General features: G+C 40.3%; 1 protein-coding gene across 1 annotated transcript in view; it reads right to left on the reverse strand.

Annotated features, from left to right (window-relative positions):
- LRCH2 (leucine-rich repeats and calponin homology (CH) domain containing 2) overlaps positions 1-15,026 on the reverse strand; it is a 158,614-nt gene extending 143,588 nt beyond the window's left edge. The window contains exon 1 of the mRNA XM_006873805.1: positions 14,684-15,026. Coding sequence (XP_006873867.1) covers positions 14,684-15,026 — 343 coding nt within the window. The remainder of the gene's footprint in view (positions 1-14,683) is intronic.
- Positions 15,027-15,338: the final 312 nt, after the last annotated feature.

Genomic DNA, 15,338 nt, shown 5'->3' on the forward strand with positions numbered 1-15,338 from the left:
GCCGATGGATCTTGGCTGAAAGCAGAGAATACCAAAAGGATGTTTACCTATGCTTTATTGAGTGAAATTAGTCAGTCACAAAAAGACAAATATTGCATAAGACCTTTACTGTAAGAGATTAAGAAAAATATCCATATTAAAAGGGGGGGAATTTTCTTTTTTGCTTACCAGTGGGGCTGGGGAGGAAGGGTTAGGGGGAAATAGAGGGAGGCAACAGTAGAGTACAGGGTAGGGAGCAGACACATCATAGTTCGGGTGTTGTGGAGGGCAATACACAAGGGCGAAGGGGTGGAAGAACAAGGTAGATTGGGGAACACTGAGACAGGTTTGCGTGGGCTAAATGGGACAGAGGTAAACAGTGATGCATGCTCAACCTTGGAACAACAGGGCTCTGTGATACAGGGATCTAGGCATAGTTTGAAGAGAGGAAATAATACTAAGATGCTTGACTGTCTTATGAATATTGGTTTCTCTTGCCTACTATTGTAAAATTGACACTTGAATGGGTAGAAGGGAATGTCAGGAAACATGATTACAGAAAGTTTGCAAGCCCGTCTTCAGCCTATAAATGACTGGAATACCTAAAAGAGATTCTAGAACTTTCCCAGTGAAATATGCCTCTTGTGGAGCCGTTGCAGTATACAGGACCTTAGGTGGAAGCCTGAGCCCTATCCATAACCTTCTGAGGTGGGACATTCCCACTAGAAAGAACAAGCAGACCAGCCTGGAACAGCTAGAGCGACAGAAGATACATCTTCAAAGAAAGATCATCAGGAAAACCCCAAAACAAAAATGACAGTAAGACTGGCTACTACAAGAATAAACAATTTATTCGCCGGGAAGCCATCAAAGCAATCAACCAACTTCCTTCAGGACAAACCCCCCTCTAAGACTGAAACTCAAAGGGAACACATAAACAGGCATGTAAGCTTGCTGATGACCACATTGGTCTACTGGTGAGTGGAAGAGGAGGAAAGGCAGCAATGAAGAAATGGGCTGAGTTCAACCATGGTCCATAGACTCCCGTTGACCTGGAGATGAGAGAGAAAAGAGGAAGGTCTGGTTGTTCCAAAATGTGGTGAGACCTGAGGACACCTGAGTCCATGACAAGGACGTAGCCACAGAGGGTTAGAGCTGAGAGTGAAGCATCCAGACGATATGAAGTGAGGGGAGATGCAAGAACATCCAAACTTGCAGATAGTACCCATTTGACCTAGCTTCAATGGCTTGATAATAGAACTCAACCAGAGGAAGAGAAAAAAAAAAAAATGATAAAGGTAACAAGGGCAAATTGCTACAATTTGATGAAGCTGACCTATACTCATGGAGGTAGTAACTCTAAATACCAACAGGAAGGAAGGAGTCTTCACATCAAGTATCAATGCTATAAAATGAGGGGTCCATAAAGCATGAATTGACTGGCTTATAAGGTTTCAAGAGGGAGTTTAGTTTAAGAGTGTGCAGAGGAAAAAGAGTCCCCACTGAATAGTTGTCATCTTGCCTAGATGGGTCTGGCAGAAAGAGATGGGGATAAGATTATTATGATGTAATACTGAGTAACAGTTACCATGACTAATTGTGACTGTCACAATAATAAAGGTAGAAGTTTTGTAACAAAAACGGGGGAGTAGTTAATGTTAAATTCCAGAAACAAAGGACTCCAGGAGAAAGCAGAATTGCAGGATCTTATCCAGAGAAGCAGCGACCAGAGATGGAGTCAGAGATGGGGACATGGAGAGAGAGAGCAGCTGAGGACTCTAGATTCATGGGAAGAGAGGGACTAAGAGCTGGCAGCCAGGACACACACTTTCAGAAGGTGCCCTTTGGTGGTTTAAATTATTATGTAAGACCGAGTTCGAAACTACCAGCTGTTCCGCAGGAGAAAGATGAGGCTTTCTGCTCCCGTAAAGATTTACAGTCTCGGAAACCCTGCACAGGGTCGCTATGAGTCGGAACCGACTCCACGGCACACAACAACAACAACAAAGTGAATAGAGAGAAATACTGCCATCTGATAGTACATGGAGGGGATTATAATCATTGTAGTGAAACAAGGTGTATGATTTGTTCAATGTAAAAACTGCCCTGTAAACTTTCACTCGATTCACAATAAAAACTTTAAAAAAAGAAAAAGAGGAAACCTCTGAATCACAATACATTTTTTTTCCCAATATAATAAGGACCTTAGGTTGAAAGGGATTCAAAATACACAAGTGGCTATACTTGAACATAAAACAAAGGTCATGAAGATGGCGCAAGCCTGGGTGATGTTTCATTCTGTGTTCTTTTGTATGTGTGGTCGTCAAGAGTTGAAGCTAAAACCGAACAGCATGAACTGACAGCAACTAATAAGCACATCATTATGTTTAATGCAGAAAGACTGAACTCACTCCCCCACCCCACCCCACCCTCACTCCCACCCCCACTGCCGCTAAGGGTTACATTCAGGAACAAGACAAGACGTCTACTCTCACCACTTCTATTCAGCATTTTACTGGAGCTTTTCACCAGGTCAATTAGGCATGAAAAATATATCAAAGGTATCAAGTTGTAAAGGAAGAAGTAAAACTATCTGTATTCACAAATGACATCCTAAGGAATTCCCTTAAAAAAAATGTTGTTGTTGTTAAGTACCGTGGAACTGGTTCCGACTCATAGTGACCCCTGCACAAGGTTTCCGAGGCTGTACATCTTTACAGGAGAACACCTCATCTTTCTTCCATGGAACCGCTGGTAGTTTTGAACTGCTGACCTTCTGTTTAGCAGCCTGATTCATAACCACTATGCTATATATTAAGGATCTCTGGTAGCGTAGTGGTTACAAATCGGGCTGTGAACCGGAGGGTCAGCAGTTCGAAACTACCAGCTGCTCCGCGGGAGAAAGAGGATGCTTTCTGCTCCCGTAAAGATTTATAGCCTTGGAAACCCTGTTCAGGGTCGCTATGGGTCAGAACCAACTCGATGGCACTTAACAACAACAACAAGCTATATATTCGCACTAAAATAGAAGTTCATTAATGTTGCAGGATACAAGATCAATATGCAAACATTGATTTTATTTTTATACACCAGTGCTATGGATTGAATTGTGTCTCCCAAAAATGTGCAATGAATTCCCATACATGAGATTCTGTTTGAAAACAGTTTTAAATTTATGTTAATTATGTAATACCAGTGTAGACTGTGGGAGTAAGGTGACTTGTCCTATCTCATGAAGATTTGCAGTCTCGGAAACCCTAGATAGGGTCACTTCGAGTAGGAATCAACTTGATAGCTGTGTTTAAAAACAAACAAACAAACAAAAAAACTCACAGCCATAGAGTCAGTTTCCTCTATAGGGTTTCTGAAGCTGCAAATCTTTATGGGAGCAGAAAGCCTCCTTTTTCTCCTGAAGAACTGCTGGTGGGTTCGAACTTCTGACCTTCTGGATAGCATAACCCACTACACCACCAGAGCTCTTTAGGGAGTAGGTTCTAAACCTAATCACTTATGACAAAAAAAAAAAAAAGATTAGACTAGACACAGAGACATACAGAGGGCATGATAGACAGCACGTGAGGATCATGCACAAGGAAGCCAAGACCCTGACTTGGACTCTATCCCCTGAATTAAGATAGAATACATTTATGTTGTTTAAATCCACCCACTTGTGACTATTTGTGTTACAGCAGCACTTAAAAAGTACGATAAATCAGCCATAAACAATCAAAAAATAACATTAAAGAAAAACTCCATTTATAATAAAATAAAGAATAAAATAAAATACTTATGAAAAATACAAAATAGTGTTAAAAAACAATTTCTAGATCTAAATTTAAAAAAAAAAAATGCAATGCATGTCCGTGAATTGGAAGGCTGAATATTAATATTTGTGGCAAGGCTGGTGGTTCAAGCTCACCAGTTACTCCTCAGAAACCCTAAGCAGGGTCGCTGTGAGTTGGAACCGACTTGATTGCACTTGACAACAACATCAACATCAATTATCCAAATTAATCTACAGATTTAACACAATTCCTCAGAAATCCCAGCTTCCTTTTCTGCAAATGATGACAAGATGATGCTAAAATTTATATGGAAAAGCAATGGTCCTTAAAAACATTCTTTAAAGGAAGAACAAAGTTCAAGGATTTTCACATTTCCCAGTTTCAAAACTTACTACACAGTTCAGTACATAACTACAGTAATAAATACAGCACGTTACTGACATAGGGATAAATACATAGATCAGTGGATTAGATTGAGAGCCCAGCAATAAACTTTTCATTTATGGAAAACTGATTTTCAACATGGGTGCCAAGAAAATTTACTTAAAAAGGAATTGTTGTTGTTGTGTGCCGTGGAGTCAGTTCCTACTCATAGCGACACTGTACAGGGTTTCCGAGGCTGTAAATCTTTACGGGAGCAGAAAGCCTCATCTTTCTCCCACAGAACAGCTGGTAGTTTCGAACTGCTGTCCTTAAGGTTCGCAACTCAATTTGTAACCACTACGCTACCAGAGGAATAGTCTTCAACAAATACTCCAGGAAAAACTGGACCTCCACATTCAAAAGAATAAAGTCGAACCCTGTCTTAGTTACCCAGTCATAGTGGAAATACTGCAAGTGGATGATTTTAACCGACATCTATTTTCTCACAGTCTAAGAGTCTAGAAGTCTGAAATCAGGGTGCTACCTCTAGAGGAAAGGAGCCCTGGTAGCATAGTGGCTACATGTTGGGTTGCTCCCCTCAAGGTCAGCAGTTCAAATCTACCAGTTGCTCCACAAGATAAAGATGAGGCTTTCTGTTCATGTAAAGATTTAAGCCTCAGAAACCTTAGAGAGAGTCACTATGAGTTGGAACCGACTCAATGGCATACCATCACCACCTCTAGGGAAAGATTTTCTCTCTCTTTTGGCTCTAAAGGAAAGTCCTTATCTCTTCTGGGCAATCTTCATGTGATTTGGCATTTCTCTTCCCCTAGCTCTACTTCTTTGCCTTGCTTGTTTAATTTCAAAGATCTCAAAACAGATTGAGTTACGACAAACTCTACCCTTATACTGTCTAGTTCACATAACAAAGACAACCCATTCCCAAATGAGAGTATAGCACTTACAGAAATTAGGATTTATAACTCATATTTTTAGGGGATTTCATTCAATCTAAAATCTTCCACAAAAATTCATGTTGATGCCACATGCAAAACATATTCACTCCATTGCATCATCCCAAAATTCTTAAGTCAACTCTAAATCCAAAATCTCATCTTCTGAATCATCTAAATCAAATATGGGTGAGACTTTAGGTATATTATACCCTGGGACAAAATTCCTCTTCAGATGTGAACCTGTGAAATCTACAAGTAATTTACTTCCAAAGTACAGTGGTAGAACAAGTACAAGGTAGACATTTCCATCACAAATAGGAGATATTAGATAGAAAGAAGGGATAACAGGCACTAAGTAAACCTAAAACACAGCAGAACAAATTACATTGACACTGAGGACCTGCGAACAATCCGCTGTTCTGCAGTGGCTCAACTCTCCAGATGCCTGTGTTAGTGAAACTCTGGATTCTGGGTGGAGGGCTCTGGGCTTCAGCTCCACCTTCAAGGCATATTAGGAGGGCAACTCTGTCCCCTAGACTTTGAGTGGCACCAATCTTCTAGTCCATGTGAGTGACTACTCCAACTTCTCAGTCTTAGCAGGCCCTGTTCGTCTGCACCATGGTCATGGAAGCCCTGTTCTTCTGTCCTTTGAAGGGTTTCCAAAGATGTAAATCTTACAGGAGCAGAACATCTCATCTTTCTCCTGTAGTATGGCTGGTGTGTTTTGAACTGCTGACATGGCTGTTAGCATGTCAGTGCTTATCCTACAGCACAGCACAACCAGGACTCCTAAATATAGCCAAAGTAGAGAGAAAACTAAGAGATTTTCCATTTAGGTCATGATGAGTTTAACCAGTTTCTGAAATATGGTAGGTGATTATACCACAATTTAAGGAGTTGCTCTGTATGCTAAGTACTGGACTTCAAACCACAAGGTTTGTATTTGAGCTTACTAGCCATTCCTTGGAGAAAAGATGAGGCTTTCTGCTCCCCCAAAGATTTACAGCCTTGAAAACCCTAAACAGGGTTTTTTATACAGGTTGTCGTGAGTCAGAACTGACTCAGCGGCACTAACAACAACAAGAATGGTTGCTGGGCTGGACTGGGCTCTCTCTCCCTGTCTGGAGCAAAGAAGAGGGAACAATTAGTCCAAAGGATTTATGTATCTTCATGACCCTGAGACCAAAAGAACTAGATGGTGCATAGCTATAACTGCTAATTGCTCTGAAAGGGATCACATTAGAAGGTCTTGAATGGGGCGGGGGGGGGGATGGGAAACAAAATTCAAATTAATAAAAATTTAAAAAAAGAGAGACCAGAATCGACAACACTTAACAACAGCAACATCATTAGCAACATCATTTGTCAGTTAGAGACTGGTTGTTGTTGTTAAGTGCCGTTGACCCATAGCGACCCTGTATAGGGTTTCCAAGGAGCAGCTGGTGAGCTTGAACCACCAACCTTGCAGTTCAAATGGCTTTGCAGTCTGGTGCATTAGCCCAAAGCACCACAGTAGGACCCCTGAAACTGGTCTTTAGTCACTCGTCAGGCTGGGAACTGAACACATCCGATACGTGGCTCAATTTTCAGCCGAACAATGACGGTGGTGGTGGTATTTGGTGGAGTCAGTTCCAACTCACAGTGACCCTGTATAGGGCTCCTGAAGCTGTAAATCTTTATGGGAGCAGAAAGCCTCATCTTTCTCCTGTGGTAGTTTCGAACTGCTGATCTTGAGGTTAGCAGCTGATTCATAACCACTGCACTACCAGAGTCAAACAATAGACAGATTTAGAAGGTGAATAATTACCCAAAGGAGATGCACACACCTCAACCATTTGAAATCAAAGGGCAATATTTGCCTAAGGACAAGTTCCGAAGGCAGAAAGGGAAAGCAGGAATGTTGGATAAGTGATGTTATATTGTAGGAATTGCAACCAATAACCTGAAACAAAATGCACATAAATTGTTCAATAGAAAACTAATTTGCTTTGTAAACCTTCATCCAATTTACAATAAAAAGTTTAAAAAATAAATGCAAAAAGAACACTTATAAGGTAAATGCCTAATAGTTTTCCAAAATACATTTTTCACTTTACCTATTAACTAAAGGAGTATAAGATTACCCATGTATTGTAATTACAATTTCTTAACTATACAAATGGAAACTAACAGCAATAACAAAAAGGAACTTTACACACAGTGTTCCAGTCACTCTAGTTCGAAGAATCCCAAGTAATTATTTCAGTCCTTAGACTTGTACAATATATGAGGGGGCTTCGAAAAGCTTGAGGGGAAGCCCAATCATCTTTTCATTCCATTTTCCATGACCTTTCTGAAGCCCCTATGCATAATTTATTTTTCAGAAAACATAAGTTCATAATTTTCAAAAGCAACTAATTTAGCTGATGCTACATTGTTGTTAAGCACCATGGAGTCGGTTCCGACTCATTGTGATCCTGCACAGGGTTTCCGAGGCTTTAAATCTTTACAGGAGTAGAACGCCTCACCTTTCTCCCGCGGAACCACTGGTAGTTTTGAACTGCTGCTACACAGATAGCCTGAAAGCCGTTTGAACTGCAAGGTTGGTGGTTCAAGCTCATCAGCTGCTCTTCGGAAACCCTATACAGGGTCACTATGGGTTGGAACCAACTCAACAGCACTTAACAATAACAACAATGTGTGAATTCTAAATTGTGGCTTATGGCTTCATATTGATTACTTAAAACATTTTACTCCGGTGAATGCCAGCTCCTATGATCATCAACTTTCTATATTCCAGTGATAAAGCTTCACTTCATTAAGATAAAAAATCAAGACAGTCATTTCCCCAGACATCTATCTTCACGTTCAGTCAGATTACTCCTCCTTAACAAGGCGAACAGCTGCCCCACCACGCTCATTCCTCCCCTTGCCCTCAGATGTAGGTACTCCCTCTTCCTTTTAATTTTAACACTGAACTCTCCACAGCTTCCAGCCTTTAAGTATCTTTAAAGAAAGTACTTCATTTTAGCATCTGTTCCAAACACATATTGCTAATTCAAAACTCTTATTCTTGCCACAGGGAGCCCTTGTGGTGCAACGGGGGAAGTGTCAGACTCCTAAACGCAAGGTTGTCGGTTCAAACCCATCAGCTGCTACATGGGAGAAAGATGTGGCTATCTGCTCCCATAAAGATTTACAGTCTCAGAAACCTGAAGCAGCAGTCTTAGTTTGTCCTATAGGATCAATGTGAGTCGGCCTCAATCCTATGGCAGTAGGTGGACTATTCATGCCGTTTTGTCTACTAAAATTACATAACTGTTCCTTTCTGCCTCATCATAGCATGATGAGCCTATACCTTAAGAGCTGGCAAATAACTTACATTCCAAGAAGCTTTCCCCGAACTAACTTACACCACAATAGAATTAAGTCTATGGGGCAGTTCTGTATCACTTATGTCTGCTTTTTATAGAAGGATATTGTTTTAAATATTAATATGTTAAATGCAACTATTTGCTAGTTGTTACATATCTCACTATACATATTCAACTATTTAAGAAACTCAAGTTAAGAAACAAATATCTTTCATTTATTTTGACAATTGTTTTGCCAGAGTTGGTGTACAATCATGCTTGCTTAATGAGTCTATCTTTAAACCACCGTTAGAAAGAATGTCATGAAAATAAGTTATGCAAATATAGACACCATAAACAAAAGATATATAACCTAATGTTAAATAATAATTTTCAGATAAAAAATGATTTATGGCATAATGTTTGTTTTAATAATAGCTTCATTATAAACAAAAGATGTGTTTCAGGAGAAACAACTCTGGAATAGTGCTTGAACAGGGACAATCTGGGCTATGTCCCACACTCTGCCATACCTCGGCCATTTAACTTTGGGAAAATTACTTAACATCTCTCAACCACAAATAATAATTACTATTTCCTCTGCCAAGCTTACAGAGTTATTATTCGGATACAATAGGATGTTGTTTATGTTGTTAGGTGTCGTTGAGTCTGTTCTGACTCTTAGTGACCCAGTATACAACAGAACAAAACACTGCAAGGTCCTGAATCATCCTCCCAATGGTTGTTATCCATAAGCCCATTGCTGCTGTCCCTGTGTCGATCCATCTCATTGGAGGTCATCCTCTTTTTTGCTGACCCTCCACTTTATCAAGCATGATGTGGTCCCTCCCGATAACATGTCCACACTATGAGAGACAAAAGCTCACCATCCTGGCTTCTAAGAAGCATTCTGACTGTACTTCTTCCGACAGAGATTTGTTTGTTCTTCTGGCAGTCCATGGCACTTTTAATATCTGTTATAGAATATTAAAAGTACCACACAATAGGATAATACATAGGAAAGCAGTTGAAAAACTATAAAGAAGTGTAAAAATATTATTTAGTGCTGAACATACCCTTCCATTTACAACTATATTTTTTAATGTGACCTTACAAAATAAGGAAATTAAGGGGTAAATATTTGTTACACCCTCATGATTAATGGAAAAAGTATTAAAATTGTCAAAGACTTCAATTTGCTTCTTGTTGTTGTTAGGTACCATTGAGTCGGTTCCAACCCATAGCGAACCTGTACAGGGTTTCTGAGGAGCGGTCTGGTGAGCTTGAACTACCAACCTTGGAATTCCACCCTACTTTGCAGTCCAGCACATTAACCCACATAGCCACAATATTGCACATGGAAGCAGCAGTCAAGAAATCAAACAACATATTAGGCAAGTCTGCTGCAAAAGACCTCTTTTTGAGGGGTTCAAGAGCAAAGATGTCAGCTTCAGGACAAAGATCTGCCTGACCCAAGCCAAGGCATTTTCAATGTCTTCATCTGCTTGTGAAACTTGAAAAATAAATATGGAAGACCAGAGATCAATTGATGCACTTGAATTATGGTGTTGGCGAAGAATATTTAAAGTACCATAGATTGCCAAAAGAACAAACAAATCTGCCTTGGGCGAAGTACAGCCAGAGTGCTCCTTAGAAACCAGGATGGCAAAGACTTCCTCTCTTTCTTTGGATATATTATCAGGAGGGAGCAATCTCTGCAGATGGACATCATGCTTGGAAAAGTGGAGAGTCACCAGAAAAGAAGACCCTGAACAAGGTGAACTGACACAGTGGAAATAATAGGTTCAAACACAATTAACAACTGTGAGGCAGGTGTAGGATCCAACTGTATTTCATTCTTTTGTGCATAAGGTTGCTATGAGTCAAACAAACTTGGTGGCACCTAATGACAATTTGTGACATAGAATTTATCACTGAACAAAATAAATCACTATGAGATTCACCAACACAAATTGTGATTTACTGCCGCACAGTGCTATCCAGTCGATTTCGACTCATAGTAACTTTGTATAGGTTTTCCTAGGCTTTAAATCTTTGTGGGAACAGAAAGCCTTATCTTTCTCCTGCCAAGTGACTGGTGGTCTCGAACTGCCAATCTTGTGGATTGCTTATCCAGTGCTTGTCCTACAGTGTCACCTCGGTCCTGAAATCATCTTACAACTAAAATGTGATTCAACTGTCAAAAATATGCTCCACACTCAATTTTTTCAGGAAGATATTTATTGCATAAAAGCATGGATGATGTTTGAATCAGGCCGCCAAATCACAATCAAAAGCTCTTTCCACTGGATGCACTGTGAAGTCCTCCACTTACATACCAGAATCTGATCCTGCCTTTGTGAGGGGCTGGATTTCACAACCTAACAGAATGTACCATGCACCACAGTCGAGGATGTGAAATAGTAGAGTTGATACCTGGTTTACAGGAACATATGTGATTATCCAGAATACAACACAGTCTGATGTATTTAAGAATACCAAGACCTAATGTTTCTGCTCATAAAGAGGTAAAAGATGCAAAGGGAGCAGCTACAAGTAGACTGAGACAAATCCATGGTTTTTGTAGCACTGGTGACAGATTTAACTATTAAAAGGTTCAGGATTTGTTTGGGTAACCACTAAATTCATTTTCAAGCCCATTTTAAGTTCAACAAATTATCACTGCACCCAGAATGAAAAGCTCTTGTCAATTTTCCTTTGTGCTGCCAAGTCTACCTACAGACCATCTCAAAGAAGTCAGTCCAATAAAAGTCAGGTACCTTCCTGAAATAAGTTACCACCTTTCTGATCCTTCCTTTTATATTGTTATGTGGGTAAGAATTTAAGTCAAGGAGTTTGTGAAGACAGATCTACTAAGAAGTTAAGAGCAAATGCTACTAAATTAGAGTGTAGTGAAGTGGCACTGTAGGATAAGCACTGGACAATTAATCGAAAGGTCATTTGTTCAAACCCACCTGGGAAACACCATACAGGGCAGTGAGTTGGAACCAACTAGAAGGAATTTGCCCAGAACACAGTGGAAACAATATGATGGGAACAAAATGAGTGTCTGCTTCATACAAGTGTAATGAAAAGAACATTGAACCAGAACTTGTACTTAAGTTCCGAGTCTTGGTTTTGACCCCCTTGACAAGTGACTTTGGATGAGTCATTTGATTTGTATCATTTTATTCATTCCCTCAAACAACAAATATTTCTTGAATGTCATCAAAAATGACCTATGTAAGGGTTTCTCTGCCCTCATTGCATATTGCAATTACCTGGGAAGATAGCTTTTAAAAAACATAAGTCTCTAGACCTTAGAGATTTGATTTAATTGGTCTACGGTGAGGTTCATAGTTTTGTGCTGTGTTTTTTTTTTCTAAATCCCATGTGATTTTATTGTGCAACTACGGTGGTCTATTTCATCTTATTCCTATGTGTGGGACAGCAAAATAATGTAAATAGCCCTTTTTCTGTGTTTTCAACGTAATTCACTTCTCTTTATTATCCAACCTTCTTTTGACCACCCTTGCAGAAATTCTCATTACCTCCTACCTAGATTATTAACAGAATAGCCTCCTAGCTGTTTTCCCTTCCTCCAATCTCCTCCCAATCCAATAAATCATTATATGTTTGTCTATCGAATCAGATACACTAAAGGACTGAGAGAAGGAAAATGGCCAATTCCAATAGGAAAGAGTGTGAGCAAAGAAACAGAGACAGGAATAAGCATTACTATGGGAATTGGTGGAATAGAAGACAGATCTAAATTTAAGCAAAATGTGTTTGGGACCAATTAGAAGAGAGACTGAATAAACTGAGTGAAGTCAAACTTGAGCAACTGAAAATCAAAGCATTAAGAGTTTGTTTCTGAAATATTATGACATTTTAAGTTCAATAATAGCACCAAACAGAATGCATAATGCATATTGGTATCTTTTAAAACATATCACCCCTAAATATTAATGTTGTCAAAAATGAATGATCAAACAAGTCACCCAGAAATTTCTCACTTAAAGGGAAAAAAGACCAATAAAATATGTTTTATCCTATTTGAGTCTGAAATGTTTCCACATGAAACATGCATTCAACTGAATAAATAATTAATTGAATGAGGTGGGATTATTTCAATAAACTCTTGTGTTATTATAGACAATAATAAAAGGCTATGATGAATGTTTACCAAGAACAAAGATGGTTCTGGTTTGTATTGAAGCATGCCTCAGAAACCCAACTAAAGGATTAAAAGCCAAAGGTTATAACCACAGTTCATGATAATTCATATTTATAGGAAAAATGATCCAACACAGTATAAGCAATAACTTATGAGAAGACCAAACAAGTATGTGACTTAATCCCTGCCTCTAGGGAGTTCAGCATCTTATCATGAACAGCAAGACACAAACACGATAAGGAAAATAAAGCCAGCACTGCTAAGTAAGTGGTAAAGTCAATAAGTCTCATAGGAATTCAAAGAAGTAGGAGGCCCATGTAGACTGAGAGTTGGAGACAGCTTCTTGGAAAAGCAGGGACTTGAACAAAATTAAGTAGGTGGAGGAAAGAAGGAAAGCTTAAGGATCCCCATCACCTTGAGCAAAGACGAGACACGAATCCACAAAATATATCTGAGGGGCAGGAGGGTGACCTAGTTGGAACAGAGAATTTCATGTAGGATCAATTGAAGAAACATGTTGTAATAATAAAGCAAAGCTGAACAATGAAAGGACCTGAATGCCAAGCTAGGATACTAAAACTTTGTTCTATAGATACAGAAAGCCTTTAAAGGTTCTCAAGAACAATAAGCAAAACAATACATACATCCTTATAATGAATGGTGCAATCAGGAACCATTTTTCTTGAAGCTTTTGAAGAACCCTATCAAGTAGTATAATATCTTGCTAAGACATTCATGAATATTGTTTAGGAAATCTGTTCAGAGTGAATGAGTAAATACTCCAATATTCTTCTCAAGCTACAGAATTAGTGATCTCTTGCACATTCATAGTTCTTATAATAAGTCTTAATAGAATTATTGGGCAGAAAGAATTCAAATTAGGTTTTCCTTCCTCCCTCACTGTCTTCCAACCCACATAACTGGATTTAACATCCCAAATCTAAACACATAGGAAATTACCATATTCTGAAAATGAGAGGTCTTTTCTTAGATACCATTATGGGTTAATTAATGAATGATATTGTTTCATATTACTTTATCAAAATAATTTTGTTCATGATTCAATTCAGGAAAAGCAAATGAAAATAAACACAGGAACAACAAATTAAAAATTATGAATAGCAAAAAACCCTTTCAGCAAACTAAAACACACCTAAAATAATAGCCACTGGTTTATCAGGCAAAAGGGGGAAAGAGTACATTCATAACAAAAACAACAACAACAAATGCCATCCACAACAAAGACTATCAGAGTGTCTATGAGGAACATTACAACAGTCAATTTCTCGTTCAAACTGATAAGCCAAAAATCCACAACTCTATAAAGAATGGAGTTAATTTTTATCTCAAAACTGCCCTTGCATTTTTGGCTCTTCCTGCCATAAAAATTAAGGCTGTTCCATAACTCAAAACAAGGATTATCTTTCGCCTAGTAACCAGACCCATAAGTGACTGATGATTTAATTTGCTATCGCTGCAAATACTAATTTAACCAGCACTGCCTTCTCAACACCAAGAGAATGAAAAACCTTATTCTTTACAGGTATACAGGACAATGCAAGCAAGAATGCTCTAGGATAATTTAAAAACACACAAAACAACATTAAAAAAACAAAAACCTGGCAACACTGCTGCTCTACTGTGAGAAGGGATATGCCATTCTTGGAGGCATCTATGCGTATAAGGAATAGGTACAGATCGTGATTTTATGTTGTTGATGTGTGTGGTGTTGCTTTTTTTTTCGGGAAAGATGAGTACCTTCAGGAGAGTTGCAAGAAGTGCATTGAGGCAGGTATCAACATCTCCCTCCCCTTTACTGGGGAAACTCTCTAACAATAATGCTTTCCCACCCTTTACCTCCCAGCCAGTTTCCATACATCCTGCCCTCAGCATTTCCCCTCTCCTCTATTCCCTTCCTTGCCCCTCATGTTCAGGAAAAAGCAGCAGCTCCGACTTTTGTCAGGCTCGCCGCCCCTGCGCCCCCCGCGCCCCCGCCCTGATCAGCAGAGTCCAACAACGCAGCCACGCAGCCACCCACTCCCCCCACCGCCCTCTTCTTAGCCCAGCTTCCCCTCCCCCCCGTCCTGTCACCTGCTTGGGTGGTGTCCGTCAGGTCATAACCACTGCCCGGGAAGTCTCGGAGTTTCCTGCCACTGAGGCTCAGGATGCCAGAGTTGCCCGCCTCCTCCAGGGCCCGGTCCAGGCTCCTCACTGTGTGTTGAGGCTGCAGGCTCCCCGGGTTCCACTGCGGCCCGTTGGGGAACGGCTGACCGAAAAGAGTCGGTACCGGGATGGGCACTGCCAGGGTCCCGCCGCCGCCTCCCCCTCCGGCCCCACCACCTCCCCCTCCAGCGGCGCCACCGCCACTGTTACTTCCACCTCCTCCACAACCGCCGCCCCCACTGTTACCACCACCTCCCTGACTCGCCGCCATGTTCCTGGGAGAGAGAATAGCCCCCGACAATACTCCCAGCCTGTGCCGCCAGTGTAGGGGGTGCTGACGACGCATGCGCAGGCTGGGAGGGGGCGAGGGAGAGGGTGGGAAGGACCGAGGGGGCGGGCAGGGAGGAGGTATTGGATCCAGAGGAGATGCTGTTCAAAAGTGTGAAATGTTGGCTTTAAAAAATGTATGATCACTGAAAGGATGCTAAATCTCTAGTCCATTACTTTGGGTACCAAAATCTTGTGAAGGAACACCAGCTGAACCATAGGTCACTTACGATATGTCAGAAAATCTCTGACTTGC

This window comes from Chrysochloris asiatica, unplaced genomic scaffold (genome assembly GCF_000296735.1).
Source record: "Chrysochloris asiatica unplaced genomic scaffold, ChrAsi1.0 scaffold00255, whole genome shotgun sequence".
NCBI lineage: Eukaryota > Metazoa > Chordata > Mammalia > Afrosoricida > Chrysochloridae > Chrysochloris > Chrysochloris asiatica.